Here is a 26,971-nt window from a genome sequence, read left to right as displayed (position 1 = left end):
GGTTTCCTTTGTCATCCAGTGGATGCAATTCTATGCATTGAAAAACTTTATCATGAAAAGAGCCTCATAGGATTTAGAAAGGAATAAGGATTCCTGAGATAGGGTAGAGGCCACTTCTGTAGTTGAGGGGGGTGCAGAATGACCTCTCTAAAAAAGGTGTCATTTGAGCAGAGGGAAATCTCCAAAGAGAAGGTGGGGCCATAACATTCTGGAGGTTGGGAAGGGCAAGTGCAAAGGCCCTAAGGCGGACATGAACCTGGTGTCCTTGATGGACAGTGAAGAGGCAGGTGTGGCTGGAGTGGAGTCAGTGAGAAGGAGAGAAAGCGAGAGGGAAGTAGAGGAGGTGAGGCCTTTAATTTTACTCCAAGTAACATGGAGGATTTTTGAAAGAGTAGAGATAGATCTGACTTAGGTGTTTTTTGTTTTGTTTTGTTTTTAATTTTATTTATTTAATTGAGAGAGAGAGTGAGCAAAAGACAGAGCCCACCAGCAGGGGCAGAGCAGGGGCAGAGGTAGATGGAGAAGAAGACTCCCCTGCTGAGCAGAAAGCCAGCCAGTGGTGGGGCTCGAATCCAGGAGCCTGAGCCAAAGGCAGTCGCTTAACCAAATGAGCCGCCCAGGCGTCCCCTGACCTAAGTTTTTAAAAAATTCCTCCAGCTGCTAGGTTGGGGTCACTGCAGACCGTGAGGGGGAAAGCAGGAAGCTGTTTGCATGGATCCACCCTACCAGATAGTTCTTTTTTTTCTTTTTTTCCTACCAGATAGTTCTGAGAATTCCTAACAACAGTCCCATTTCGCACACAGCAGGGTGCCTGATGTCAAGGAAACTCTTCCTGCAAGTTAACTGCTATTATTACTAATGCCTTGTGGTGCTCATTGTTGCCGAGCTAGCTGCCTCAGAGTTACCTGGGAAGCTTCACACATCCTGGGCCCCACATCCCAGGGATCCTGACCTGCTGTGTCCATAGCCAAGTCTGAGGAACTTTTATTTAATTGACGAGAGACACAATGAGAGAGGCAGAGACATAGGCAGAGGGAGGAGAAGCAGGCTCCATGCAGAGAGCCCCATGTGAGACTCGATCCCAGGACCTGAGGATCACACCCTGAGCCAAAGACAGATGCTTAACCAATGAGCCACCCAGGTGTCCCTGAGGAACTTTGATTTAATTGAACTTGCTTGGGTGTCAGGTGGCTCATTGGTTGAGCCTCCATCTTCTGCTCAGGTGGTGATCCCGGGGTCCTGGGATTGAGACCTGCATTGGACTCCCCACAGGGAGCCTGCTTCTTCCTCTGCCTGTGTCTCTGCGTCTCTCTCTGTGTGTCTCTCATGAATGAATAAAATCTTTAAGAAAAAATTTAACTTGCTTAATTAACAGTTCTGACTCCTAAAAATCCAAGCAATCCAAAAAGATATTGAAGGAAAAGTACATGTCTCTGCCAATTCTGGGACCCCCCAGAAACAGCCACTGTTGGCGGCGCTTCTACCTGAGAGGTGTCCCCTGACCTAAGTTGCATATCTAGGCCCTTTGCCTAGACAGGATGCATAGATGCATATCTAGGCCCTTTGCCCCCCAACCCCATACACACAAGTCAGACTGTTTCAGATTCAAATCCAGGTTCCATTACTTCTGGCAGTGGGACCTTGAGTAAGTGATTTTTTTTAAAAAAATATTTTATTTATTTGAGAGAGGGAGCATGAACAGAGAGGGAAAAGCAGACTCCCTGCTGGGCAGGGAACCCAATATGGGACTCGATCCCAGGACTCTGGGATCATGACCTGAGCCAAAGGCAGATACTTAACTGCCTGAGCCACCCAGGTACCCCGAGTAGGTGATATTTACATCCTCAGCTATAAATGGGAATGATCGGACCCCTGGGTGGCTCAGTCCGCTAAAGCGGCTGCTTTGGGCTCAGGTCATGATCCAGGGGTCCTGGGATGGAGCCCCACCTCTTCCTCCCTGCTCAGCAGGGGGTCTGCTTCTCTTCTCTCTCTGTTCTCTTTCTCAAGTAGATAAATAAAATCTTTTAATAAAATAAAATAAGGGATCCCTGGGTGGCGCAGCGGTTTGGCGCCTGCCTTTGGCCCCGGCGCGATCCTGGAGACCCGGGATCAAATCCCACATCAGGCTCCCGGTGCATGGAGGCTGCTTCTCCCTCTGCCTGTGTCTCTGCCTCTCTCTCTCTCTCTCTGTGACCATCATAAATAAATAAAAATTAAAAAAATAATAATAAAATAAAATGGGAATGATCATATTACCTGTATCATAATGTTATAGGGAGGATTTCATGAGTTAGTCTGCAGAAAGCACTTAGAATGGTGTCTAAGGACGCAGGAGACGCTCCATAAAACCTGACTCTCCTTTTCACCGGATGCTTCTTTTTACAGAGCTGCATAGTCTTTCAATGCGAGAACCGTACAACCAAGCCAGCGCCTCCTGATGAACACTTCGGTTCCTTCCTTCACCCCCACAATCTTTATTGAGCACCTACCGTGTGCCAAGCCTGGTGCTAGAGGCTAGCGCAGTTACGATCCTGGTACCAATCTCTCCACCGACCTGTAAGGAGGTCGGAACCTGTATGGCTAAAGAGGTAGGGACCTCTTGGTACCCAAAGTCACATGATGTGAAGTGGTCACCTCCAGTGCCAGTGGCTGGTACCCAAGGTCACATGGTGTGAAGTGGTCACCTCCAGTGCCGGTGGCTTTCCAAAGGACCGCCCCGTGAGCACCGCCACCTCCAGGGCTCGGCTGGAAGCCCCGGCTTTAGCAGGGCAGGTTAGGGAACTGCCGCCTTTCCCCCAGGGAAGGTGCTGACGTGGGCCCCGGCGGGGGCGTCCGCCTCGGGAGCGGTGGCCCCAAGGAGGCCCGGAGCGCGGCCACACCCCTGTGGGGGAGGGAATAAGGGCGCCCCGAAGGGAGTGGACAGCCCCCCTGTCAGTCTTCCCGAGTCCGGGAGTGTAAGATGAGAAGGGGAAGGTGGGCCTCCCCGAGGGGAGAGCGAGGAGGAACTTCCTGCCCGCGCTCCTCGGCGCTGAGCGCTCGGGCTGGGGAGGCTGTGGGCGCGTCAAGGTCGGCCTGGGACTGGGGTGGCCGCCTGCCCGGGGGCGGGAGACCCTGGGGGGCCGGGCTGCGGCCCCCAAGCGCCTCGGCCTTATTGAAGAGCCGTCTTCGTGTGCGAAGGCCTCTCCCAAGCTGCGGGCGCGTCCCGAGGCAGGAAGAGCCACGGGGCAGCCCGTGCGCCCCCACTAGCTTGGAGCCGGGACTCCACGTCTGCAGCTGGCGGTGGGCTTCGAGCCCCAGGACTCGCCTCTCCCGGGCTCACGTAAGCATCCTGGGGATTGATTCCCGCCAGTCCTCGGTGGTGGGCGGGGAGCCGGACTCGGTCAAGACTGGACTTTGTGGCGGGCAGAGGAGTCGGGAGGGGCTGGCTCATCCTTGGCTGCAGAGGTGAGACCCTCCCCGGGGGCAGTTCTGCTGGGACCCCCACCCCCAAGACTCAGGCCTATTTGTAGTTTGGGGTCGTTGCCCCCAGCCCAGATTTCACCCTGGAGATCTTAAAGACCCTCGAGAAAAGCCACGTGGGGGGCTGGTTCCCCTGGGGCTTCCTCCCATCCCCCGACTCCCTGATCCTCTGGAGCGTCCCTGATGTGTGCAAAGATGTGGATCTGGACGTCCTCGTGGAAGCCTTGAAGCCCGTTGGGACCTTTAAGAAGATTGGCAAGGTGTTCCGCAGGGAGGAGGACTCCACGGTGGGGATGCTGCAGATCGGGGAGGACGTCGACTATTTGCTCATCCCCCGGGAGGTCAGGCTGGCCGGAGGCGTGTGGAGGGTCATCTCCAAGCCTGCCACCAAGGAGGCGGAATTTCGGGAGCGGCTGATCCAGTTTCTGGAGGAAGAAGGCCGCACATTGGAGGACGTGGCCCGCATCATTGAGAAGAGCACCCCACACCCGCCCCAGCCCCCCAGAAAGCCCAAGGAGCCCGGAGGGAGGAGGAGAGTCCAGCAGATGGTGACCCCTCCCCCACGCCTGGTCGTGGGCACCTATGACAGCAGCAATGCCAGCGACAGCGAGTTCAGTGACTTCGACACCTCCAGAGACAAGCGTGACAAGGGTGACAAAGGTCACAAAGGTGCAGGGCGCAGCAGGAAGGTGCGCAAAATGCCAGTCAGTTACCTGGGCAGCAAATTTCTAGGGAGCGACCTGGAGAGCGAGGACGACGAGGAACTGGTGGAGGCCTTCCTGCAGCGAGGGGAGAAGAAGCCCAGCGCGCCACCTGCCCGCCGCCGGGTGAACCTGCCAGTGCCCATGTTCGAGGACAACCCCAGGCCGCAGCTGTCCAAGGCTGACAGGTGGCGAGAGTATGTCAGCCAGGTGTCCTGGGGGAAGCTGAAGCGGAGGGTGAAGGGTTGGGCGCCCAGGTCCAGCCCCGAGGTGGGCGAGGCCCGGCAGGCCTCTACCAGGCTGGAGAGGGTTGGGGCGTCCGTACTGGGCAGAGCCAGCCGGGGGGTTAATGTGGGCAACACAGGAGCTGAGCAGGTGCCTGAGAGTCCCCCAAGACGATGGAGGCCCAAAATCAACTGGGCCTCTTTTCGCCGTCACAGGAGGGAAGAAGCAGCATCCACAGAGGAGGTTGCAGAGGTTGTAGATGATCAGAGAGCAGAGGCTGCAGATGATCAGGGGGCTGAGGCTGCAGATAATCAGAGGGCAGAGGCTGCAGATGATCAGAGGGCAGAGGCTGCAGATGATCAGGGGGCTGAGGCTGCAGATGATCAGGGGGCTGAGGCTGCAGATAATCAGAGAGCTGAGGCTGCAGATAATCAGAGGGCAGAGGCTGCAGATAATCAGAGGGCAGAGGCTGCAGATGATCAAAGAGTAGAGGCCATACCTGTCCAGGGGGCAGAGGCCATAGCTGTCCAGAGGGCAGAAGTTGCAAATAGTCAGGGGGAAGGGGCTCCAGATAATCAAAGGGCAGAGGTCCCAGTTGTCCAGGGGGCAGAGGCTGCATCCGATGGGGCAGAAGCCATAGCCAACCAGAGGGCAGAAGCGGCACATAACCAAAGGGCAGAAGCCCCAGCTGCCCAGGTGGCCACAGGGACAACCCAAGGAGCTAAGGCCCGGAAACAGGTCAAGACAGTGAGGTTCCAGACCCCTGGACGTTTTTCATGGTTTCGCAAACGCCGGAGAGCCTTCTGGCACACTCCCCGGTTGCCAACCCTGCCCAAGAGAGTCCCCAGGGCAGGCGAGGCCAGGAGCCTTAGAGTGTTAAGGGCAGAGGCCAGAGCAGAAGCAGAGCAGGGAGAGCGAGAAGACCAGCTGTGAGGTGAGGGCAGGGGTGCCCTGGGGCTCGCAGCCACCTGCCATACCATCACCACTCTGGGCTCGGCCCTCCCTCCCCTGCACTTGGGTGGAGATGCCCTTCCTGCCACCATACTTGAAAATGCAAGTGGACAAGGGTCAGGCAGTGGTCCTCCCATCTCCACCCAGCACCCATCTTTCCTGTTAAAAGTTTATCTTTCATGCATTGATTTTTTTTTTTAAAGACTCTTTCTAGTCACCCAAGGAATGTAAAGAAACAGAGCCATACAAAGGGGTTGCATCACTCATGATTTTAACTTCTCAAATGCGACTCTAGGTGCTCAGCTTGGCGGGGGCAGGATGCTAGGGAGAAATTTCCTCCCCTCCCCCTTTCTCTTCTTTTCTCCTGCACACTTAACATTGACCGCCTCCTTGAACTTAAGAAAAAAGGAGCTCGAGCCGACATGCAAATAAAATGCTTACCACGTGATTTCCTGGCTCTGGACTGGGCAGCTGAAGAATGCTCCAGGGTTATGCTGTCACTCCCTTGTGTCCCCTCCACTCCCACCCTCCTGGATGGTGACCTGCCTGTCTATGTCACTTTGCTCGCCATCCCCATGCCCCTGGGTTCCGGCCCAGGGCCTGCACTTTTATATACTCTCCCCAACCACCACCCCCGCCAACCTTGGTTGCAGGGTCCAGAAGTATCTGGGAAATGTGTCTGAAATTCAGATTCCGGGGCCCTTCATGCCAGAGCTGTGGATTTGCTGGAGTGGGCTGTGTGCCCCCGGAATCTGTTTCGATCGAGCCCCCAAAATATCTCCTGGGGCAGACTGATCACTGGACACATCGAAAACTGCAATAGGAACAGGCCAAAAAGCTGGATGGTGGTATAGTGTGTAGTGTGCTGTGACTGGCGCTTATAATCAGGGAAAGACTGGGTTGTTAGGGCCCCGTAGGCCCTGAGGGACCTCTCTCTGTATTGTCTTGTGTCCCCCAACCCCAGCCCCGCTGAGGGCGAGAGCAAAGAGAAGTCAGGGAGGAGAGAGGCCTGAAGGCCAGCTCTGTCTTGGCTAAGGCTGCAGTCCTGGCCTAAGCCTCTTAGTCTTTTTCCTCTGGAACTAAAAGAATTACATGCCCGCACCCACTTCCACCCTGGAAGGAGGAGCTGCTGGTGCTCCTTCCGAGTGATGCTAAGAGCTGCTTTGCACTGGTACAGTAAATGGCTCAAGCCTGGCAGGAAAAAGGGGATTTAGAAGACAGGGTGTGGACCCCACCTGGAGGGATGGACTTTGCCAGGGGCTGGGGAGTTACCACGCTGGATGCGGCTGGCCCTGGAGTGCCCAGTGGGTGCTCTGGATGCCAGGCTAGTGGTAGCACTTGGGGGGGGGGCGCTCTCCATAGCTGCTGCCCCTCTGGGAGAAGAGCAGCCACATGATCACGAGGGCCTAGTCTGTTTGGGGTCCTGGAGGATGAAAGAAAGTGGGAGTGGAGATGGTGAGATATACCAGGAGAGATATGGGGGCAAATCCACCCCACTCCCCACCCCCTGCTGATTCTCAGTTTGTCCCTCCCATCCCCAGTGTTCCAGGCATGAACATCCAGTAATGCCCAGGAGTCAGAGGTCCCTTGGGTTCCCTGAAATTGTACCAGGGCTTTCATATTTTTAATCCAAGGGGATTTCATTTAACACCTGAATGGCCCAGGCCACGATGCAGCCCACTGATGCCTCCAGGATAGTGCTTTCAAACATGCAAGGATTTTCATGAGGGGGGGGGGGGAAGCACCAGAAAACTAGAGTTTTGTCCCCAGACTGGCCTTTATCTGGACACCCCTAAGTGTCCCCAAAGAGAAAAACAACAGAACATGGCCATAGAGGTGCCACCCTGCAATAGCAAGGACTTTCTGAGTGCCCCATGTTGGTGTGCCTTGACAGGAGGAACCATTAGGGAGACAGGGTAAGGAGGTATTTGGGCTTATATCACCCCTAGCACCACCCCTCACAAGCTGTGTGACCTTGGGCTGGCTAATTTATGCCTCTCTGTGCCCCTATCTGAGATGATTGAAGAAGACATAATGTATTAAAGCTCAAATCAGCCCCAACAGACATCATCTCTCCTTGTCCTATTCCTGTTCCACATCAGAAGCAGCCAGAACTTCACCAGATGTCTCAGCCCCAATTGGGGCCCCCAGGACCCTGGTTCCCATCCTGGCTGGTAGGTGGACCGACCAGGGAGGTTCCCAACACCCTTGGCCAGCCTGCATACGCAGAGATTGTCATGCAAGTGGTACAGGGTGAGGCTGGGGCTCCCAGAGCCCTGGGGCTTGCAGGGTGATTCCAGTGTGCACCCGGGACTGACCACTGCTACCCCAGGGCTCCGGGAGATGACCAGACCCCACAGCAGACCCTCTCCAGCTGGTCGTGCAGCAGAATCCTTGGGAGGCTTTCAAAACCACAGACTGCTGGGTCCCAAACCCAAGTGATTCCCTAGGTGTGGGGTGGGCTCGGGAAGATGCATCTCGTCCAGCTCAAGCTCGGGGTGAGAGCAGCTGGTGCTGCTGATCCCAGGACCTCACACGAAGGGCCCTGCGCTACAGAAACGTGCACTCTGGGCAGCCTGACGCTCCCAGGTGGAGCTTTGACCTGGAAGGCCCTGGGCCAGGGTCTGCAGCGTCCCGCGCCCTCCCCGAGCGATCCTGGAGCGCCCCCTGGCGGGAGCCGCGGCGGGTGCGGGCGCTCTCCCCTCTCCGGGGGCGGGGGGCGGGGGGCGGATCCGGCGGCGTCTGCTGGCCTCTGGTCGCTGGATCTTCCCTCTAGAAGCTCTGGGACCCGACCCCATTCGCAGGAGTCCTGGGACTCGAGCGGGCCGAGGGGCCGGCACGGGGTGGGGGGGTGCGGGGGAGGCCTGGGGGGGGAGGCGAGGTTGGTGGGGATCAGCGGGGCGGCGGACACTGAGGCCACAGGTTCAGAAACGTTAAGCGGTTCTGCGAGGGAGCCCCGGAATAGGACAAACCCGGGTTCGAGCTCCCCTCCCGCCTCCTGAGCCTCACTTTCGTCACCTGGGAAACGGGAGTGAAAACCTGCCTTCGCCCATCCTATCTCCCCAACCCTATTCTACGCACAGGATCAAAAACAGGACACACACGAGCCAGCCCCAATCTCGTCACCCCACAGACCCCACAAGGACACACACAGCACGGGGGTGGCACTGGAGGGGCCCGGGAACACCCGCGAATGAGCCCTTGGCTCACGGGCCTGCTCGGGGCTTGTGCCCCGCCGTCGGGCGGCCTGAAGGCGCCTCCCTCGGGGATCCCCTGCCCTAGGCCTCACCTCTTCGGGTCCTCGCTCAGCCGCACCTGCTGCGAGAGGGCGTCCCCCAGCCCTTCTCCCTCCTCGCCCCCACCCCCCACCCCCACCCCCACGGGGGGTGCTGGCACCCTGCCCCGCCGCAGCTAGCCGGCAGCCTCCGGGGTGCTGCACAGCACGCACTGCTCCAGACGCGTCTCCCCGGCGCCCCCGCCCCCCGCGCCCCGCGAGGGTCCTTCCCGCCGCCGCACTAGCGCCGAGCACCGGGCGGGGCTCCGTGTCCCCGTGACCCGCACGGTCCCTGCCGCCTCTTCCTGAGTGCCACCTCCCGCCGCCGCCTCCAGGCTCGCTGTCCTCGGGGCTGCGGTCTGGGTGGGGGCTCGGGCGGGGACCTCCTAACCTTGGGGCCACCTGACATTCCCTTTCTGCACTTGGACCTGAGGTACCGTGTCACCGATCCCTCTACTACACCCCCTGACAAATAGAGTCAGCGGGTCATCTGGGAACAAATTAGTGTCGCAGGCGGCAACCAATTCGAGCTTGAAAAAGTGAGATGTGTGGGAAGGGCTATATTTTTTGTAGGGTGGTCAGGGAAGGCCTGCCTGGGAATGTTTGACAGTTGAACAAAAACTGGCATGAAGTGAAGGGTGGAGCTATGCAAATATCCTGGGCAAAGGCACTCCAGGCCAGGGGAAAGTGCAAAGGCCCTGAGGTAGGAATAGACTCCACATGTGCCCTGAACAACAAGATCTGGGCATCTGAAGGCACGAGAGAGTGCTAGCAATAAGGCAGATAAAAAGGCTGAGCAGTGCTGTCCCAGAGAATTTTCTGCAATGATGGAAAAGTCCTATTCTTGCACTGGAATGGTAGCCAGCAGCCACACAGCTCTTGAGCACCTATAACGTGACTGATATGGTTGAGGAAATGGATATTCCATCTTATTTAATTTTATTTAAATTTATTGTTCCCTGGGACCAGGTATTACCTTATTGGACAGAGCAGGTCTAGACCACTATGAGCTTCAGTTTAACCTGTGGGGACAAAGGAAGCCTTTGAAGGGTTTGGAGAGGTTGTGAAAGAATCAAACATTAGACTGAGTTCTAAGAGGGCCCTTCCGGCAACCTCGTAGCCTTGAATGGGAGAGGGGCAAGGGGAAGAGGCCGGATCCCAGGAGTGGAGGTAGGATGGGTTTAGGGCAGATATTTGGTGCGAGGGCAGTCCTCATGGTGAAGTGTGGGAGTTGGGAGCTGGGTATAGAGGGCTACACCACAGAGCTCACGGGACCACGATGGGAATAGTTGGGCAGAGACTATTGTGGGGACTAGGGAATAGAGCAGAGACAAGGATCAGATTAAATGTGGAGTAGGGTGGGAACCAGATTTAGGGGTGATGGCTGAGCCCCAGAAAGTGCAGTTGGATGGGCCAAGGAACGACATCCTAAAGATTATGGAGTGCTGGGACCTGATAAGATAAAATATAGCGACAGCCAGCTGCGTTTGAGTTGGAGAGGGAGGCCAGGAGTGGGGGCAGGTAGACTAAAGCATGGAGGAATTTTATGGCTGCAGTTAGGTCAGGGGCTGAGCCAGGTACAGCCAGTGAGGAAGCAGAGGACCCTGGGTACAACAGTGACAGGGTGTCCCAGGTGTGCTGGCTGAACTTCCATTAGGACAGGTGGTGCATCTGTTGCCCAACCTCAGACACTCCCCTGTCCCATCATTCAGAGCACAGAGACACCAGCTCAGAACGTTCAACTCACTCTCCTGAGGGTCCCAGTGACAGGTGCACAAGGAGAGGAGCCTACAATGGCAGGGGCTCTCCCTACCCCAGGCATCCACAGAGGCCACTCAGCCCAGGGCCAGCACCCCCAGGGACAAGGGGGTTTCCTCCCCCAGGCCCAGGCCTACCCTGGCTTACTCCATGGTGATCTCAGTAACTGTCCCATGGAGGTCCCTGTGGTCCTGAGGCAGGCACTTTCTAGAATGGCTGAAGCACTTCCTGAGTCTGCTTCTGCATCTAGGTGTCCCCAGGTGGGGCTCAGGCAGTCCAGTTGGGCTGTGAGGGCACCCCCAGGCCCCTGTGCCTCCCTTGAGACATGGAGGGAGGGCCCTCCTGGCACATGGGCCTGTCACCTCCCAGGGACAGGAACTAGCTGAAACACACACACACACACACACACACACACACACAGCCCCAGGACAAGAGGACATGAAGCAGTATCCAGTGGAAAGAGCAACTGAGGGGACAGGCTGAGAGGGACAGGAAGGGCTGATGTCCTGTCCACCACCCACACACTGACACCCACACCCAGACGCAGCCACACTTGGGACAGCAGGAGTGACCCCCCAGCTCTGAGCCAAGAGCGGGGGGAGGCGGAACTCGGGCCTGGGCTGCAGCCCCCACCCCACCCCACCCCAACCCCGGGGCCACCTCCTTCCTCTCCACACCAGTTCCTGGGCAGCTCCTACACTGGCTGGACCAGCCCAGTCCCGGGTGCCCCCTCAGGGTCCCCTCCCATGTTTAACTCACTCAGAGGGAAAACGGGGAACCTTTTGTCGCCTTAAGCCAAGGGCTCCCAGGCCAGTGCTGAGGGGCCAGTGAGGCCACAGGACAGGGGGGACAGCTGTGGGGGCGATGGGGTGGTGAGGTGGTGGCAAGGAGACCACAGCCTGTTGGACATTTGCTGCCCTGCGCCACCAAGGAGGGAAGCCAGAATCTGGATCTGATGTGCCTGAAAACGGTGCCAAATACTTCAGAGTTTTGGAAATCTCTGGGCGGCCTGAGTGACAGATCCTGGCCTTGGCCTTAGGAGCTGGGTCACTTGTCTCAGCTGCTCCTGGGGAGGCAGGGCTGGTGCTCCCGCCCTCTCTTCCTCCTCCTCCCCTGCCCCCCTTCCCCACCCCCCCCTCCCCTCTCCCAGAGGACCTGCCCTCCCCTAGGAGCTGCCCCTCTGCCCCTCAGGTTCCTCTTCGGGAATCATCTCCTCCCCCAGGCACGGAGGATGGGCCTTCGGGCCTCAGCGCCACGCTGACACCCACTGCCCAGCCGGGCCCCGGCTCCATCCCAGACCCCAGGCCCTTGAGACCGGGCCGGGGACAGTGGCCCACAGACGCTGGCCAGGAGCAGGTGTCTGGAACCCTGGGGGCCTCACCGCCTGAAAGGACCGTGTGGCAGGGCGGCCTCCCCCTGCTCCAGGGCCGCGGCCGCGCTCACCCCCGCGATCAGCCCCCGGGGAGGCCCCGAGACCCCGTCCCGTCACCGGGGGCCGCGGCGGGCTGGAGGCACCCGCATCTCTGTCCTACCCCCGGGTCGCTCCGCCACCTGCGAGGCGGGGACTGACAGGCGCGGGGAGGCCGGCGGGGAGGCGGGGAGGCCGCCCCGGCGCAGGGAGGGGGGGCAGCGCCCCGGTGCGTCCGCGCGGCTCCGGGCTCCCCTAGCGGCACCTGGGGGGCTGCCCCCGCCGCGCCCAGCCTTCCTGCCCCGGGCGGACTCCGAGCCGTGGGCCCCGGCGCCCGCGCGCCCCTTCTTTTGCCGGGGCGCGGCCGCCTGGTCGTGGGCGCGCGAGTCCGGAGTGACGGCCCTTCCGCCGCGGCCTCCCCCCGCCTCCCGCTCCGCGTCCGCCCGAGCCCGACGGGAAGGGGCCCGCGCCCGCCTCGCCCACCTCCCTGCACGCCCGCGGCCCGCGCCCCGGCTCCCCGCGCTGCGCCGCCCGCACGGCCCCCCGCAGCCAGCAGCGCCAGGACCTCGCCCAGCCCGCCTCGGGCGCCGCCGCCCTCCCGCCTTGGCGGCCGCCTTCCCGGGCCTCCCGCGCGGCCAGCAGGCCACGAGCTCCAGGAGGTGCCCCTCGCCGTCCGCCCAGCCCTCGGGAGGCCACGCGGCGCCCTCTCGCCCCGGGAGCGGAGCGCGGCCGGGCGCGGCCAGGGAGCAGAGGACTCCCGCAGGCTCCCGTCGCGCGTGGCCTCCCGCAGCGCCACGGCGTCCACCCGGCGGCCTGCGTCCTCCACCTGCACGCGGGCTCCCCCGGCGTCCCGGGCCATGACGCGGAGGACCTCGGGGGGCGCATCCGTCCGCTCTGTCTCTGCTCCAGCCCAGGACCTCCATCACCGCCGCGATCTTCTGCAGCTCCTCCCGGGCCGATGGGTCCGACGGGTCCGTGGAGGCCACGATGGCCACGAACTCGGGGTGCTCCAGCCCCTCGTCGCCGGGCTCCCCGTGTGGCCGCGGCGGGCCGTCCGCAGCGTCGCCGTCGGCGGGCTCCTGTCCCCCGCGGCTCGCACGCCAAGCAGGGCCGCCAGGTCCGGGACGGCCTCCCGCCCCGGGGCTCCTGCTCGGCTCCGTGGGTCACCGTCCCCAGGGCCAGGAACTCGCGGGGCCCCTCTCCTGCGCGCTCGGCAGGGCCCACTCCTTCCTGCTCAGCTCCTGGGCGGCCTCGTGCAGCGCGGCGGACAGCGCGCTCGGAGCCTCGGCGGCGCTCTCGCTCGGGTCGCCCTGCTCCGGCCCCTGCAGCACGACCCCCAGGCTGCCCTGGGCAGAGGCGTCCGAGGCGTCCGACTCCCGCCTGGCGTCCGTGGGCCGCCCTCCCCGCTCGGCCTGCCTGCCCCCCTGGGACCCCCTGCTGCCTCTGCCTCTGTTTCTGCGCCCCCGGCGGCCCCTCCTCGCAGGGGACCAGCCTTCCTGGCGGCGGGCTCTGCGCCCTGGGCCCGGGTCTCCGAGGAGGCCGAGGCTGCAGACGGGACACTGTCCCCGGGGCCCCCGGGCCCTGCGGCCTGCCGGGGCTCCTCATCCAGCAGGAGGCGTCTCATCTGCCTCAGGACTCCTGTGTCCTCGGCCGGGTCCTGACACACAACCCTCCGGACGCCGTCGGTGCCCGGGATCTCCCTGGGGACGCGCGCGGGTTGATGTCCTCCACAAACTCCACCAGGGCAGCCTTGGCCTTGTGGTCTGTCGCCGCCCGGGTGTTCCACAGCCTGAAGGTGCCCAGGGGCAGGAAGGCCGGCTGCAAGAGGCTTCGATGGCTGCCCTCTCCAGGCCGTCTGGGATGCCGGTGACAGCAGGTCCAGTGCGCGTCCACATGCAGCCCCTGGCACCAGTCCCGCAACAGGCTGGTGGCCATGGTGAGGCTGCCCTCTGGCGCCGATTGCAGGGCAGGGGGGATCTGGGGCGGACGTGGGCTGCGGTGCCGGGTGCAAGTCCTGCCCTGGAACAGCCGCAGTCTTGGGTTCAGGTTCAGGTGAATGTGGCAGGTGGGGCTACGTAGTCAGGGCCTCTGCTGCCTCTAGCCCGCTGACGCTGACGCAGCAGCCTGTCCTGATGCCCTGGCTCCTCTCCTGGGCTGTTGGAGAATCCGCAGGGGGCTTACGTGTCACTCTCAGGGATGCTGCAGCCCGGCCGCTCCGACCTTTGTCCCTGAGAATGGCCTCAGTGACGCGGCCCCCTTTCATGGGTAAGGGAGGACTCCACTGTGTTCACCTGGAGCGGCATGGGGGAGGGCAGCCGGGCACGCGCCAGGTCTGGGCGCTCACCCACAGCTCTGAGGATTGCGCTGAGAGGGGTTGCTGGGTCCTACGCCTGCGCGCCTGGGCTCGCCCCTCCCCAGCTGGGCCGGGTCTCCGTGGTAACGCTGCGGGCTGGAGCCGGGGTCCAAGGAGCCGCTCTTAAAGGGCCGCAGGAAAGGAGGACGTGGAGATGGGCAGCGTGGTCGCCTTCATTGATGAGCCCACACAAGTCAAAATTCACAGGGGACGGCGAGACGTCAATCAGGGGGACCCGCATCGTTCAGCCGATCGAGGGCCCCTTCAAGAGAGTACAGGCTTCCATCGGTCATAATCCGCCTCCCTGGTGTACAGGTGGAGGTCAGGATAGGAGGCCTAAGTCAAGGGGGGCTGGTCTCACACAGTGTGTGAGTACCAGACTCGGTTTTGGGTCCAAGCCTTGTTCCGAGTCCCGGGGGTCACTCAGGCCTCACCTGTTAGGTCTATGTATCATTCTGGGTGCGTAGGCTTAGCTCCCGGAGACCAGGTTTCATTCCTGCCCATATTCCTGCAAAAGGAATAGCACTTCAATCAGTCTTGGTTTTGAGCCTTTTTTTTTTTTTTTAATTTGTGATAGTCACACCAGAGAGAGAGAGAGAGAGAGAGAGAGAGAGGCAGAGACATAGGCAGAGGGAGAAGCAGGCTCCATGCACCGGGAGCCTGACGTGGGATTCGATCCCAGGTCTCCAGGATCGAGCCCTGGGCCAAAGGTAGGCGCTAAACCGCTGCGCCCCCCAGGGATCCCTCAGTCTTGGTTTTGTATGTGATTTGTGTATGTGTATGATCATCAGTGAGATCAGACATGAAATTCCAGTTCCCCAAGAAATCATTTCCCCCTGGCTGGGACATGTGAATATCGTAGCTACTAAATACACATTTGCTTCACATCCTTGGACCCCTCACTCTATGTATATCCAGCTCTGTGGTCCAGCTGTGGGGTTTCTATGTTGTTTCTACCCTTCCTGGCGCCTGGATCAGACCCTTCCACTCTGAGAAGATTCCTGAGCTGTTCCAGGCTGAGTTTGCTTGGTGAAATAACAATAACCATTAACCCTATATTGTAGGACCCTGATGGGGGTTAAAGCGGCTGATCCAGGAAAGCACTTGGAAGAGACATTAGCCCAGAGTTGGTGCTCCATATAAGATGGCTATGAAAAGGATTTATTGAGAACTTAACCATTATATAAGTATTTGTTAAATAAATAAGGACTCAGAATACCTTGGTTTTTTGCTTCTTTTTTATGTAGGAAGAGAGTTTACAGCAGTGTTACCATGGCAACTGGGCCTTAGGCAAACCAAATTGCTTACTCACTCCCCTACCAACCCCTCTGTAGCCCTTCTTTTCTCTGTTTTTCTCTTCTCTCACCTTCATGATCCCCAGATGGAGGTTACCCTTCTCTAGAGCAAAGTTGTCCAACAGAAATCTAATTGGAGCCCCAAAGGCAAGAATAGATTTCTTTGGGGGCCTGGGTGGCTCAGTCAATTAAGCATCTGCTGTCTGCTAAGGTCATGATCCCAGGGTCCTGGGATAGAGCCCAAGTCTTACTCCTTGCTGCTAAGCTACTCAGCAGGGAGTCTGCTTCCCTCTCTCCCTCTGCCCCTCACCTCTGCTCTTGCTCTCTCATGCTCTCTCTCTCTCTTAAATAAATAAATAAATAAAAGTATTTTAAAAAATAGATTTCATGTACCTCCAAATATACAAAATATGGTCATTTGCATATGTCATCAATATGAAACTATTAATGAGATATTAAACATTCTATTTTTCACGAGTCCCTTCGGAGCAGCCCTTTAAGGGCTCAGCGGCCACACATGGCCACTAAGAATTTATTCTGAGGAATTTGTGTTGTGTGTGTGTATGGACATGTTCAGTACAAGGATATTTATACTTGTGTTATTTATAACTCTACAAGATTGGAAAACTCAATCACAAAAAAGAGAAACAGAAAGCTGGCATTTTTTTCTATGTCTGGTGTGGATGGCCATGGGCGAGTACTTGTGAAAACGAAGGTGCATATACCTTATAATTCACCTACTCAAGTATACAATCCAATGGCTCTAATCTATTCAGAATTGTGTGGCCATCACAACCAGCTTCAGAATATTTTATCACCCCAAAAAAGAAACCTTGTACCCCTTTAGCCATTGCCACCTGGTCCCCACCAGCCCCTGGCAATCACTAAACTACTTCCTGTTCCCATGGACTTGCCTGAACATTTCCTATAAATGAGATCATACAATAGATGGTCTCTTGTGACTGACTTCTTTCACTTAGCATGATGTTTTCAAGGTTCATCTACATTGTGGCGTGTGCCCATGCTTTGTTCCTTTTTATGGCTGAATACTATTCCATAGTGTGAATATACCTCATTTTGTGTATCCATTCATGAGTGGATAGACATTTGGGTTCCTTCCGTATTTGGGCTATTATAATAATGTTGCTGTGAACATTCATGCACAAATTTCTGTGTGAAGCTGTGTTTTCATTTCTCTTGAGAGATACCAAGCAGTATCTCTGGGTCATGGGGTAATTCTCTGCTTAACCATTTGAGGAACTGAAGGCGTAGTTTTTACAATAGTTGGTTCAGAGCAGGAGCCTCTTTCTACTTCCAACAAAGAAGCTGTAAATGTTACCTAGCCGCCTTGGGAGGGGCAGTTGGCAAACACGATCAGGGCACCACCAGTGTTCAGCGGGCCACCCAGGGATGCTAGGTGAGAGGGATGCCCATGAACAGCCCTGAACTGTGAATCCTTACACATCTTCCATGGCCTTCAGGTCTCTCACCAGGCATTCACGTCTGTGATGGATCGATTTACAATGATCTGAGCTCAGAACCTAACCTTGCTTTACATACAAACACAACGCATCTTTTTAAACATGGTGGGTTTTTTTTTAAGATTTTGTTTATCTATTTGAGAGAGTATGAGAGAGAGAGAGAGAGAGCAAAGGGAGAGAGCAGAGGGAGAGGGACAGAGAACCAGATGCAGGATTCAATCCCAGGATCCTGAGATCATGAAGGCAGACACTTAACCAACTGAGCCACCCAGGCACCCCTAAACATTGTTTTTATCACCAATGACTAAGCCTGCTTTCATTTTAGGCTCCCCCACCCCATCCTTCCTAAATAATTCCATCTGGCTTCCCCTCCTCTAAATCCACATTTAGTTATGAACCACAGGTATGACAATCTGTCCTCTTCATTCTACTTTCTGGTTGCTCTGTCCCTCGGGGGTGGTCCCCATTCATTTCTCTTCTGATGGGGTGGAAATGGGGCCAAGTGGGTGGGGGCATGGTCCCAAAAAATAAGTAAAGAATTAGAGACGCTCAGAAACTTCCAGAAGACTGTGGCATCCAAGATGCTGCAGGTCCCTACAGCATTGCTGAAGCTCCAGGACACAGAATCAAAGTAAGCCTGAACTCTGAGCCAAGTGGACAGAAGATCAAATGGGCAGCAGCCAGGCAGGTCACTGGGAAACCCAAATGTCCTGCCTAGCCCTGGCTACTGCCTCCACAGTTTCCGTAGAAACAGCTAGAGGAGAACAGCATATTAAACGTTTTGCATAATTCTTCTCCCACCTCCCCATGTTTGGGAAAAACAAAACAAAAACCTGAGCCTGCTTAAGTAGTAATACCACCATTAGGGCAGGGGTTCTCAAAGTGTGGTCCAGGAACACCTAGGGGTTCCCAGAAGCATTTCAGGGGGTTCATGAGATCAAACTTGTTTTCATAAAAGTGCTAACACATTATTTGCCTTTTCCACTCTCATTCTCTCACAAGTGCTCAGTGGAATTGTCCAGAGGCTACATGGGGTGCGATATTGAGCGCAGAAGCAGGTGCGAGGATCCAGCCTCTCCTGTTGAGTCCCATATGAAGGAGATTTGCAAGAACGTAGCAATTATTTTGTTTGGGAAAAATATTGCTATTTTAATAAAATATGTTCTTTATAGGGACACGTAACAAAGATACTATTGCTATTCTAAAAAAGAGTTCGTAAATAAACATTCTTTTAATTTCTCAGTGGAAATTCCTAATACGGGATATATCAACAGACAGAACCCACATCAACAAATGCTCCTCGGGAGGCCCTTGATCATTTTCAATCATTTAAGAGGTCCTGAGACCAAATGGTTTGAGAACCGCTATGTTAGATACCACACAATGTTCCTGGGGGCTCTCCAAATAAAGAAAAGATTTGGGGGGGGCTGTTTTTCTGCAGCGAGTTATAATGGAATCACAGAAGTGAAGTGCATTTCTGGGTTTGTCCCACCCCACTATCTTTCTGCTCCCCTCTCTCCAGCCTCGTTGCCAGGGAAACCATATCAGAGCATCCTCCACCAAAAAAAGGAAAGAAAAAAAAAAAAAACCAACACACATTTAACTCGCTGGTGTCTGGATCATGGTAGCCTGCTTGCCTCTCAGGATGTTTATACCCAAGGAGCTGTGGACTCCTCCTGCCTCCGGGTCCCTAAAATGCCCTTGGATCCTCGGCCCCTATTCTTTCCTGTCCCTGGGCAACTCTTTCCACTTTCTATTTTTCCCATGTCCTTTCATTCTCATGCGTTCTTGCAAACTGCACATTACAGTTTTAAAACAAGGCTGCAGGGGTGCCTGGGTGGTTCAGTTGGTTAAGCAACTGCCTTCGGCTCAGGTCGTGATCTCAGGGTCCTGGGATCACCCTGCATCCAGCACCCTGCCCAGCAAGAAGTCTGCTTCTCCCTCTCCCCGCATGTTCTCCCTCTCAACCTCAAATAAATAAAAAAATATTTCAAATAAAATAAAGCATGGCTGCAAGTTCTGTGTCCCCTCTCTAGGTGGGGTCCACATCCTCTTTCCTTGAATCTGAACTTGGGCAAGCTTGGGACTGCCCCCTCCGATTAAGTGTGGCAGGAGTGATGTCCTGGGTTTCCAAAGCCAGCAATAAAAGGCTTTTGCTTCAAACTCAGCTGTGTGCTGTGAGAAAGCCCAAGTCACATGGACAGACCATATATGGGCACGAAAGTTAATAGCACCTGCTAGGAGTCTTCAAGTCACCCCAAACCAGCCACTGGACACATGAACGATGAAGCTCCCAGGTGTTTCCAGACCTTTGACATTGGAGTCACCTCAGCTAAAGCCCCAGACATCGATCGTAGAGCTGAGAGAAGCTGTTCCCACTGTGCCCTTTTATAATTGTTGACCACGGAATCCATAAGCATAAACAGATGTTTTATGCCACTAAATTGGGGGTCGTTCGGTGCATGGCAGAAGTAACTGGCACATGGGCACCTGGGTGGCCCAGTCGGTTAAGCATCTGACTCTTGATTTTGGCTCAGGTCATGATCTCAGGGTCCTGGGATACAGTCCCCCAACCCCCACCAAGCTCCCAACTCAGCGCACAGTCCGCTTGTTTCCCTCTCTCTCTGTTCCTCCCCTGCTCATGGGTGCTCACTCTCTCTCTCTCTCTCTCTCTTTCTCTCTCAAATAAATAAATAAACCTTAAAAAGAAAAAGAAGTAACTGGCACACATCTGTCTCCATCTCTTCCTCTCCCCACATGCCGCAAAAGAGGCCACGATCCACACCTCACACCATCCTTTTGTGCCAAATGAGACTGTCCCTGGCATGCATCCCAGAAGCCCGGCTACCAGGAGGTAGGGTCTGTGTATTGCAAACTCTTCCACGCCCTGCAAGTCACCTTGTGCAATGACCGTGCCCGTCCACACTCCCACCGTTAGCATTTGAGGATTCCTGTGCCCCCCAACCCCTCTCCCCAAAACTGGACATTACCCTGTCTTCAAAGATTTGTCTGTTTAGTGAGTGCAAATGGTGGCTCATTGTTCTCAGACTACAAATAAATTTACACATCTCTTTTTTTTAATCCCCAGGACATGCTCAAAGAGAACAACAGAATGCAGATGTGAAGGGGAGACTGTCTGCCTGGCTGTCCCACGAGGGGGACCTCCGGAGACATTCCTGGTCCCCTGGTGGGGGTGACTATGGGCGAAGGGGTTGACAGATATGGGGACAGTTGAAGTAGATAGAGGGGGTTATTTGGAGTGGGGCTGCCTACACTCCCACCCCTCACTCCCTAACCCTGCACTGCTCCTGGCTACTTACCTCTAAGTGCCATTTAGTTGCCTAAAAATGAGGATTGTGTTCTCTTAGAGGCTTCAGGAAGATGGAAGAGGTGGGGAACACAGGTGCCACAGCTCAAGGAAGCTGACACCCCCTCCTTGCTCTTGGGGACCAGGAGAGCTTTGTCTACTGTGCTGGGAGCCCCCACTCTTTGCTTCCTGCCATTGTAGGACCTGGAACTTCCCCAAGAGCAGGGAGAGAGTTGAGGGACGGAGGCCCAGGCTGGGCACTGCGGTCTCAGGTTCAAGGATTAGATCTAACTCACCGCCTGGGAACTGAAGGGACTGGTGCTGGAGGTTTGCTCAGTTCAAGGTGCGCCATTGGGCTCCTGCCAGCTCACGTCATAATCACACCAACACCACTAACTCACACACACAGACCGATACACTCACAAAAACACCTCACACACACACTCACCTCTAACAGACATCACACACACTCGCTCACACACACGCTGGTACCCATAGAGGCTAACTGACACACACTTGGACTGAACCACTCTATTCCCCCCTCCGCACACATGCACACACACACACACCAGGAGACACACAGAAACCCATTCACCAACACCGAGAGACCGTCCCACTCATACCCGCAGAGGGATGCAGTCATCGTCACACACAGCACTGGCTCCATCCACCTCAGCCCCGTGAAGAAGCACCCACACCCACATCTACAGGCATGTGAACAAAAGCACTGGCCCTATGGGGAGACCCCTAGACATGCATCCAGAGACCCAGTGTCCCCTACCTCTCACCCCCTGTAGGAGCTGTAAGGTCTTTCTGCCCAAGTGGAGACAGAGCCTGCCCCAAGTGGCCTGCCTGACTGGCCCTGGGGGAGCAGGGCACAGGGACCCTTGGGCTGTAGAGGCCCCACCACCAGCAGGAGCTCTGCTTGGGGACTGGAGACCTGGGCCAGATCTGGAGGCCTGTGCTGGGGAGCCCCATGGGACTGATTAGCAGACTGGGAATGATCTCTGAATGCAAGGATTAGCAGACTGGGGCCTCCCTCCCGCCCCCCCCCCCCCCACAAATCCCCTCTCTGGGTCCATACTCCCGCCTTCAGAGATTCATCCATCGGCCATTCATCCTCCACAGGACGTCACAAACCTGACCCTGCCTCTCCCCTGCTCTAAACCTCTCTGTGGCTCCCCTACCCTCGGGGAGAAAGCACAAGCGCTTCACCGCCGCCCCCCCCCCTTCCTCGCGTCCTCCCGGGCATCTTTCCAGCCTGGGGCGCGCGACTGGGAGGGCGGGGATTCCTGGGTCCCCCCCTCCCCAGAGCCCACTGGACTGTGAACCCCAGGAGGGCGGGGCCTGGGCGGCCTCCGTCATCGCTGGGCCTCCAGCTAGGCAGGAGCAGGTCCTGTGAGGGTGCGTGTGGAAGGAAGATCGGAAAGAAAGCAGAGAGGCCCAGCGGTTTAGCGCCGCCTTCAGCCCAGGGCGTGATCCTGGAGACCTGGGATCGAGTCCCGCGTCGGGCTCCCTGCACGGAGCCTGCTTCTCCCTCTGCCTGTGTCTCTTCCTCTCTCGGTGTCTCTCATGAATAAATAAATAAAATCTTTAAGAAAGAAAGGAGGGAGGAAGGACCTCTAAACCCCCTGGTTTCAGCTTTCTTCCCTGAACTGCCGCCATGTGCCCACCAGAGGGCGCGCTGATCCAGCAAATCCCTCTTGCAGAGCGATTATAGGACAGTGACCACTGCCTAAAGCCCGCCTGCACCCTAGCACTGGTCTACACAGCCTCCACGCGTCTAACTCCACGCAGCAGCTTCGAGTAGCTTAAAAAGGAGGAACGTGAGGCTCAGAGATGTTGTTTAACTTTCCCGGTGTCACACAGCAACCCAAACTGTAGAGAAGCTTGCAGCTCTGGTAACCCTACAAAGCCTCTGGTCACCTCCACAAATCCTCGTGGGCCTGGCCCTGACATTTCCCCCACTCAGCCACACTCCACTACCCTGAGCATTTCAGATATCCCGTTCTCCAGCCGGCCACTGGAGCCTTTGCATATCAACCACCTGGAAAGCACTTCTACCCCACAGAGGGTCACCTCCCCCCTTCTGGCTCATCTGCTGCAGGAGAGAGAGCAGTGACCCTCACCCAGGAGACCCCCAGCAGTTCTGGGGAGGGAGCTGCCGTTCCCTGATCCAGAATCAGCTCCAGCTCTTTTGACCCACAGTCCCTGAAAATCCAGGCCTTTCCCTGCTAATGCTCACAACCCTGTGTGACCATAGTTCTGAGCTTCAGGATCCACGGCCTACCTCACTCAACAGGTCCCCAGCGACCTGCACAGATGGGGCCGAGAATACATATTAGAGAAACATTGAATGAATGAACTCCCTGGGGTGGGGGTGACTTCAGCGAGCACCTAAATGGGTGAATACTCTTCACTCAACCAGGAATCAGAGATTCTCCCCCAAAACACTCACAGGCAAGGAGAGGTCCCATCCTCCCTTTTGGGCTCTCCCCAGTCCAAGTACAGTGAAGCTCACTACTGTCCTTCATCCCCTTGGGACAGAATTTCCAGCTTTTCTGGCCCAGTGTCCACCTCCATCTCCTACCTGGTTCACCTCCATTTTCTTTGGAGAGCCCTCCTCCCCTGCCTATGACCAGGTGGTTCCTGGGGGGGCACCACTAACCCTCCCACCCATGCCTTGCCCTTGCCCCTCCCCCAGACCCATGGGCAGGCAAGTTGTCAGTTGTAGTGTTTGCAGGACAGACCCATGTTTGGGCAGCCTGGTAGCTCAGCCACTAGGTAGCCTGAGGAGAAAGAAATCATGATTCTGGGGCACCCGGGTGTCTCAGTCGGGTAAGCATCTGCATTGGCTCAGGTCATGATCCCAGGGTCCTGGGATCAAGCCCTGAGTCAGGTTCCCTGTTCAGTTCTCCCTCTCACTCTGCCTGCCACTCCCCCTGCTTGTTTCTCTTTCTCTCTCTCTCTCTCTCTCTCTCTCCCTCTCTCTCTCTCTCTCTCTCTCTCTCTCTCTCTTTCAAATAAATAAATAAAATCTTAAGAAAGAAAGATAGTTAAGGGGCACCTGGGTGGCTCAGTTAGTTGAGCATCTGCCTTCAGTTCAGGTCATGATCTCAGTGTCCTGGGATCGAGCCTCACATCTGGCTCCCTGCTCAGTGGGGAGCCTGCTTCTCCCTCTCCACCTCCCCCCACCTGCTCATGTTTTCTCTCTCTTTCTCTCTCTCTCTCTTCAAATAAATAAAATCTTAAAAAAAAAAAAGGAAAGATAGTTAAATCACTGATTTCCCCTCTGATATTTTGCCCAGAGGGAAGGAGAGGAAGAACATTGTTACCCAAGACTCATCCTGTGGCCTGGGACTGGCTCACTACCCATGTGCCCAGATTGCGAAAGGAGGGGAGGACAGGCCTGGGGCAGGAGGGGACCGTTCTGGAGACATCACAGGCTGCAGCCCTGAAACGTAGTCAGGCAGCACTTCGAGTGTCAACGCAGCACTGGAGATATCATTAGAGTGACCTCCTGGGGGTCACTAGGATATGATCATTTGTGGTGTCCTAGAGAATTCTCTGAAAGCCCAAAGGCCCTCCTGTGGGCAATCACCACCTCTGGGCCCCATACCTACTCTGTACTACAGAGAAATCCCGACCGTGGTCCTGGTAGCAGTGGCTGCTCAGAAGTCTGTGGGACCTCGACAGGGGTGGTGCACCAGCACCCAGCAGGCCAGGCCCACAGGGTGAGGTCTGCTCAGCCTGGGTTTCATCCAGCCACCTCTGGCCACATAGCCCTGCCTGGACATGGACCTGCCACTTGCACCCCCCACACCCAGCTTCAGCTTCAGCTTCAATCCAGACCCCCTGGCCCTAAACATAAACTCATCTCAGATCACAGAGTAACCCCCCACTAAAGCCTGCTTTCCTGGGATTGGTCCTAGGTTACTGAGACCTAGTTCTCTGGGTGAGATCTGCCTCCTTGAATCACTGGAAAGGTCCCAGTGAGCTCCTTCAAATGTTCAGCCCCTGGCAACAGTCTCAAAAGGGTTGCCATGGAAATCGAATAGCCAATGGGGGGAAGAAGGATGCCAGCACCCAGCCTAAGCCTGCTTCCTACACTAGGGTTGGCAGAGAGAAACCGCCAGGATGAAGAAGGGGGTGCATGTTCACACTTGGCTAGAGCGGGAGACTAGTGATCCACACCAGGATTGCCCAGCAGTTGGAGGCAGTGGGGGTGGAAAGGAGAGCTGTTGCTCCCTGGGGCTTCAACCTGGCTGAAAGCCAGACCAGCCAACCCAGGCCAAACCAGCAAGCAGATATGTAAGCCCCCTGCGGATTCTCCAACAGCCCAGGAGAGGGGGCATCAGGACAGGCTGCTGCTTCAGCCTCAGCGGGCTAGAGGCAGCAGAGGCCCTGACTCCGTAGCCCCACCTGCCACATTCACCTGAACCTGATCCCAAGACTGCGGCTGTTCCAGGGCAGGACTTGCACCCGGCACCGCAGCCCACGTCCGCCCCAGATCCCCCCTGCCCTGCGATCGGCGCCAGAGGGCAGCCTCACCATGGCCACCAGCCTGTTGCGGGACTGGTGCCAGGGGCTGCATGTGGACGCGCACTGGACCTGCTGTCACCGGCATCCCAGACGGCCTGGAGAGGGCAGCCATCGAAGCCTCTTGCAGCCGGCCTTCCTGCCCCTGGGCACCTTCAGGCTGTGGAACACCCGGGCGGCGACAGACCACAAGGCCAAGGCTGCCCTGGTGGAGTTTGTGGAGGACATCAACCCGCGCGCGTCCCCAGGGAGATCCCGGGCACCGACGGCGTCCGGAGGGTTGTGTGTCAGGACCCGGCCGAGGACACAGGAGTCCTGAGGCAGATGAGACGCCTCCTGCTGGATGAGGAGCCCTGGCAGGCCGCAGGGCCCGGGGGCCCCGGGGACAGTGTCCCGTCTGCAGCCTCGGCCTCCTCGGAGACCCGGGCCCAGGGCGCAGAGCCCGCCGCCAGGAAGGCTGGTCCCCTGCGAGGAGGGGCCGCCGGGGGCGCAGAAACAGAGGCAGAGGCAGCAGGGGGTCCCAGGGGGGCAGGCAGGCCGAGCGGGGAGGGCGGCCCACGGACGCCAGGCGGGAGTCGGACGCCTCGGACGCCTCCGCCCAGGGCAGCCTGGGGGTCGTGCTGCGGGGGCCGGAGCAGGGCGACCCGAGCGAGAGCGCCGCCGAGGCTCCGAGCGCGCTGTCCGCCGCGCTGCACGAGGCCGCCCAGGAGCTGAGCAGGAAGGAGTGGGCCCTGCCGAGCGCGCAGGAGAGGGGCCCCGCGAGTTCCTGGCCCTGGGGACGGTGACCCACGGAGCCGAGCAGGAGCCCCGGGGCGGGAGGCCGTCCCGGACCTGGCGGCCCTGCTTGGCGTGCGAGCCGCGGGGGACAGGAGCCCGCCGACGGCGACGCTGCGGACGGCCCGCCGCGGCCACACGGGGAGCCCGGCGACGAGGGGCTGGAGCACCCCGAGTTCGTGGCCATCGTGGCCTCCACGGACCCGTCGGACCCATCGGCCCGGCAGGAGCTGCAGAAGATCGCGGCGGTGATGGAGGTCCTGGGCTGGAGCAGAGACAGAGCGGACGGATGCGCCCCCCGAGGTCCTCCGCGTCATGGCCCGGGACCCGGGGGAGCCCGCGTGCAGGTGGAGGACGCAGGCCGCCGGGTGGACGCCGTGGCGCTGCGGGAGGCCACGCGCGACGGGAGCCTGCGGGAGTCCTCTGCTCCCTGGCCGCGCCCGGCCGCGCTCCGCTCCCGGGGCGAGAGGGCGCCGCGTGGCCTCCCGAGGGCTGGGCGGACGGCGAGGGGCACCTCCTGGAGCTCGTGGCCTGCTGGCCGCGCGGGAGGCCCGGGAAGGCGGCCGCCAAGGCGGGAGGGCGGCGGCGCCCGAGGCGGGCTGGGCGAGGTCCTGGCGCTGCTGGCTGCGGGGGGCCGTGCGGGCGGCGCAGCGCGGGGAGCCGGGGCGCGGGCCGCGGGCGTGCAGGGAGGTGGGCGAGGCGGGCGCGGGCCCCTTCCCGTCGGGCTCGGGCGGACGCGGAGCGGGAGGCGGGGGGAGGCCGCGGCGGAAGGGCCGTCACTCCGGACTCGCGCGCCCACGACCAGGCGGCCGCGCCCCGGCAAAAGAAGGGGCGCGCGGGCGCCGGGGCCCACGGCTCGGAGTCCGCCCGGGGCAGGAAGGCTGGGCGCGGCGGGGGCAGCCCCCCAGGTGCCGCTAGGGGAGCCCGGAGCCGCGCGGACGCACCGGGGCGCTGCCCCCCCTCCCTGCGCCGGGGCGGCCTCCCCGCCTCACCGCCGGCCTCCCCGCGCCTGTCAGTCCCCGCCTCGCAGGTGGCGGAGCGACCCGGGGGTAGGACAGAGATGCGGGTGCCTCCAGCCCGCCGCGGCCCCCGGTGACGGGACGGGGTCTCGGGGCCTCCCCGGGGGCTGATCGCGGGGGTGAGCGCGGCCGCGGCCCTGGAGCAGGGGGAGGCAGCCCTGCCACACGGTCCTTTCAGGCGGTGAGGCCCCCAGGGTGCCAGACACCTGCTCCTGGCCAGCGTCTGTGGGCCACTGTCCCCGGCCCGGTCTCAAGGGCCTGGGGTCTGGGATGGAGCCGGGGCCCCGGCTGGGCAGTGGGTGTCAGCGTGGCGCTGAGGCCCGAAGGCCCATCCTCCGTGCCTGGGGGAGGAGATGATTCCCGAAGAGGAATCTGAGGGGCAGAGGGGCAGCTCCTAGGGGAGGGCAGGTCCTCTGGGAGAGGGGAG

At 58.3% G+C, this 26,971-nt stretch overlaps 3 protein-coding genes and 1 pseudogene across 4 annotated transcripts in view; 3 read left to right on the top strand and 1 right to left on the bottom strand.

Moving 5' to 3' along the window:
* Positions 1-21,840, top strand: part of PNMA8C (PNMA family member 8C) — a 34,428-nt gene extending 12,588 nt beyond the window's left edge. The window contains exon 2 of one of the 2 annotated variants that reach the window (XM_049094190.1): positions 19,994-21,840. The gene's annotated coding sequence lies outside the window, so the exon portion shown is untranslated. Of the gene's footprint in view, positions 1-2,385; positions 2,524-19,993 lie in introns of those variants that run through there. The other variant, XM_049094186.1, reaches the window with a different exon arrangement.
* CCDC8 (coiled-coil domain containing 8) lies at positions 3,171-7,403 on the top strand. The gene has a single exon (XM_025424570.3). The coding sequence runs from the start codon at positions 3,753-3,755 to the stop codon at positions 5,316-5,318; it is 1,566 nt and encodes a 521-aa protein (XP_025280355.3). The 5' UTR covers positions 3,171-3,752; the 3' UTR covers positions 5,319-7,403.
* LOC112645265 (paraneoplastic antigen-like protein 8B) lies at positions 12,546-14,632 on the bottom strand (annotated as a pseudogene).
* A 2,509-nt stretch (positions 21,841-24,349) lies between the features above and the next one.
* Positions 24,350-26,655, top strand: PNMA8B (PNMA family member 8B). The gene is given in 6 exon segments (XM_049109666.1): positions 24,350-24,817; positions 24,819-24,871; positions 24,874-24,981; positions 24,984-25,217; positions 25,220-25,523; positions 25,554-26,655. Coding segments are annotated over 6 exon segments (1,854 nt in total). The 5' UTR covers positions 24,350-24,764.
* Positions 26,656-26,971: the final 316 nt, after the last annotated feature.

Source organism: Canis lupus, chromosome 1, assembly GCF_003254725.2.
Source record: "Canis lupus dingo isolate Sandy chromosome 1, ASM325472v2, whole genome shotgun sequence".
Classification (NCBI taxonomy): Eukaryota; Metazoa; Chordata; class Mammalia; order Carnivora; family Canidae; genus Canis; species Canis lupus.
This window is presented reverse-complemented; position numbering and strand designations above follow the sequence as displayed.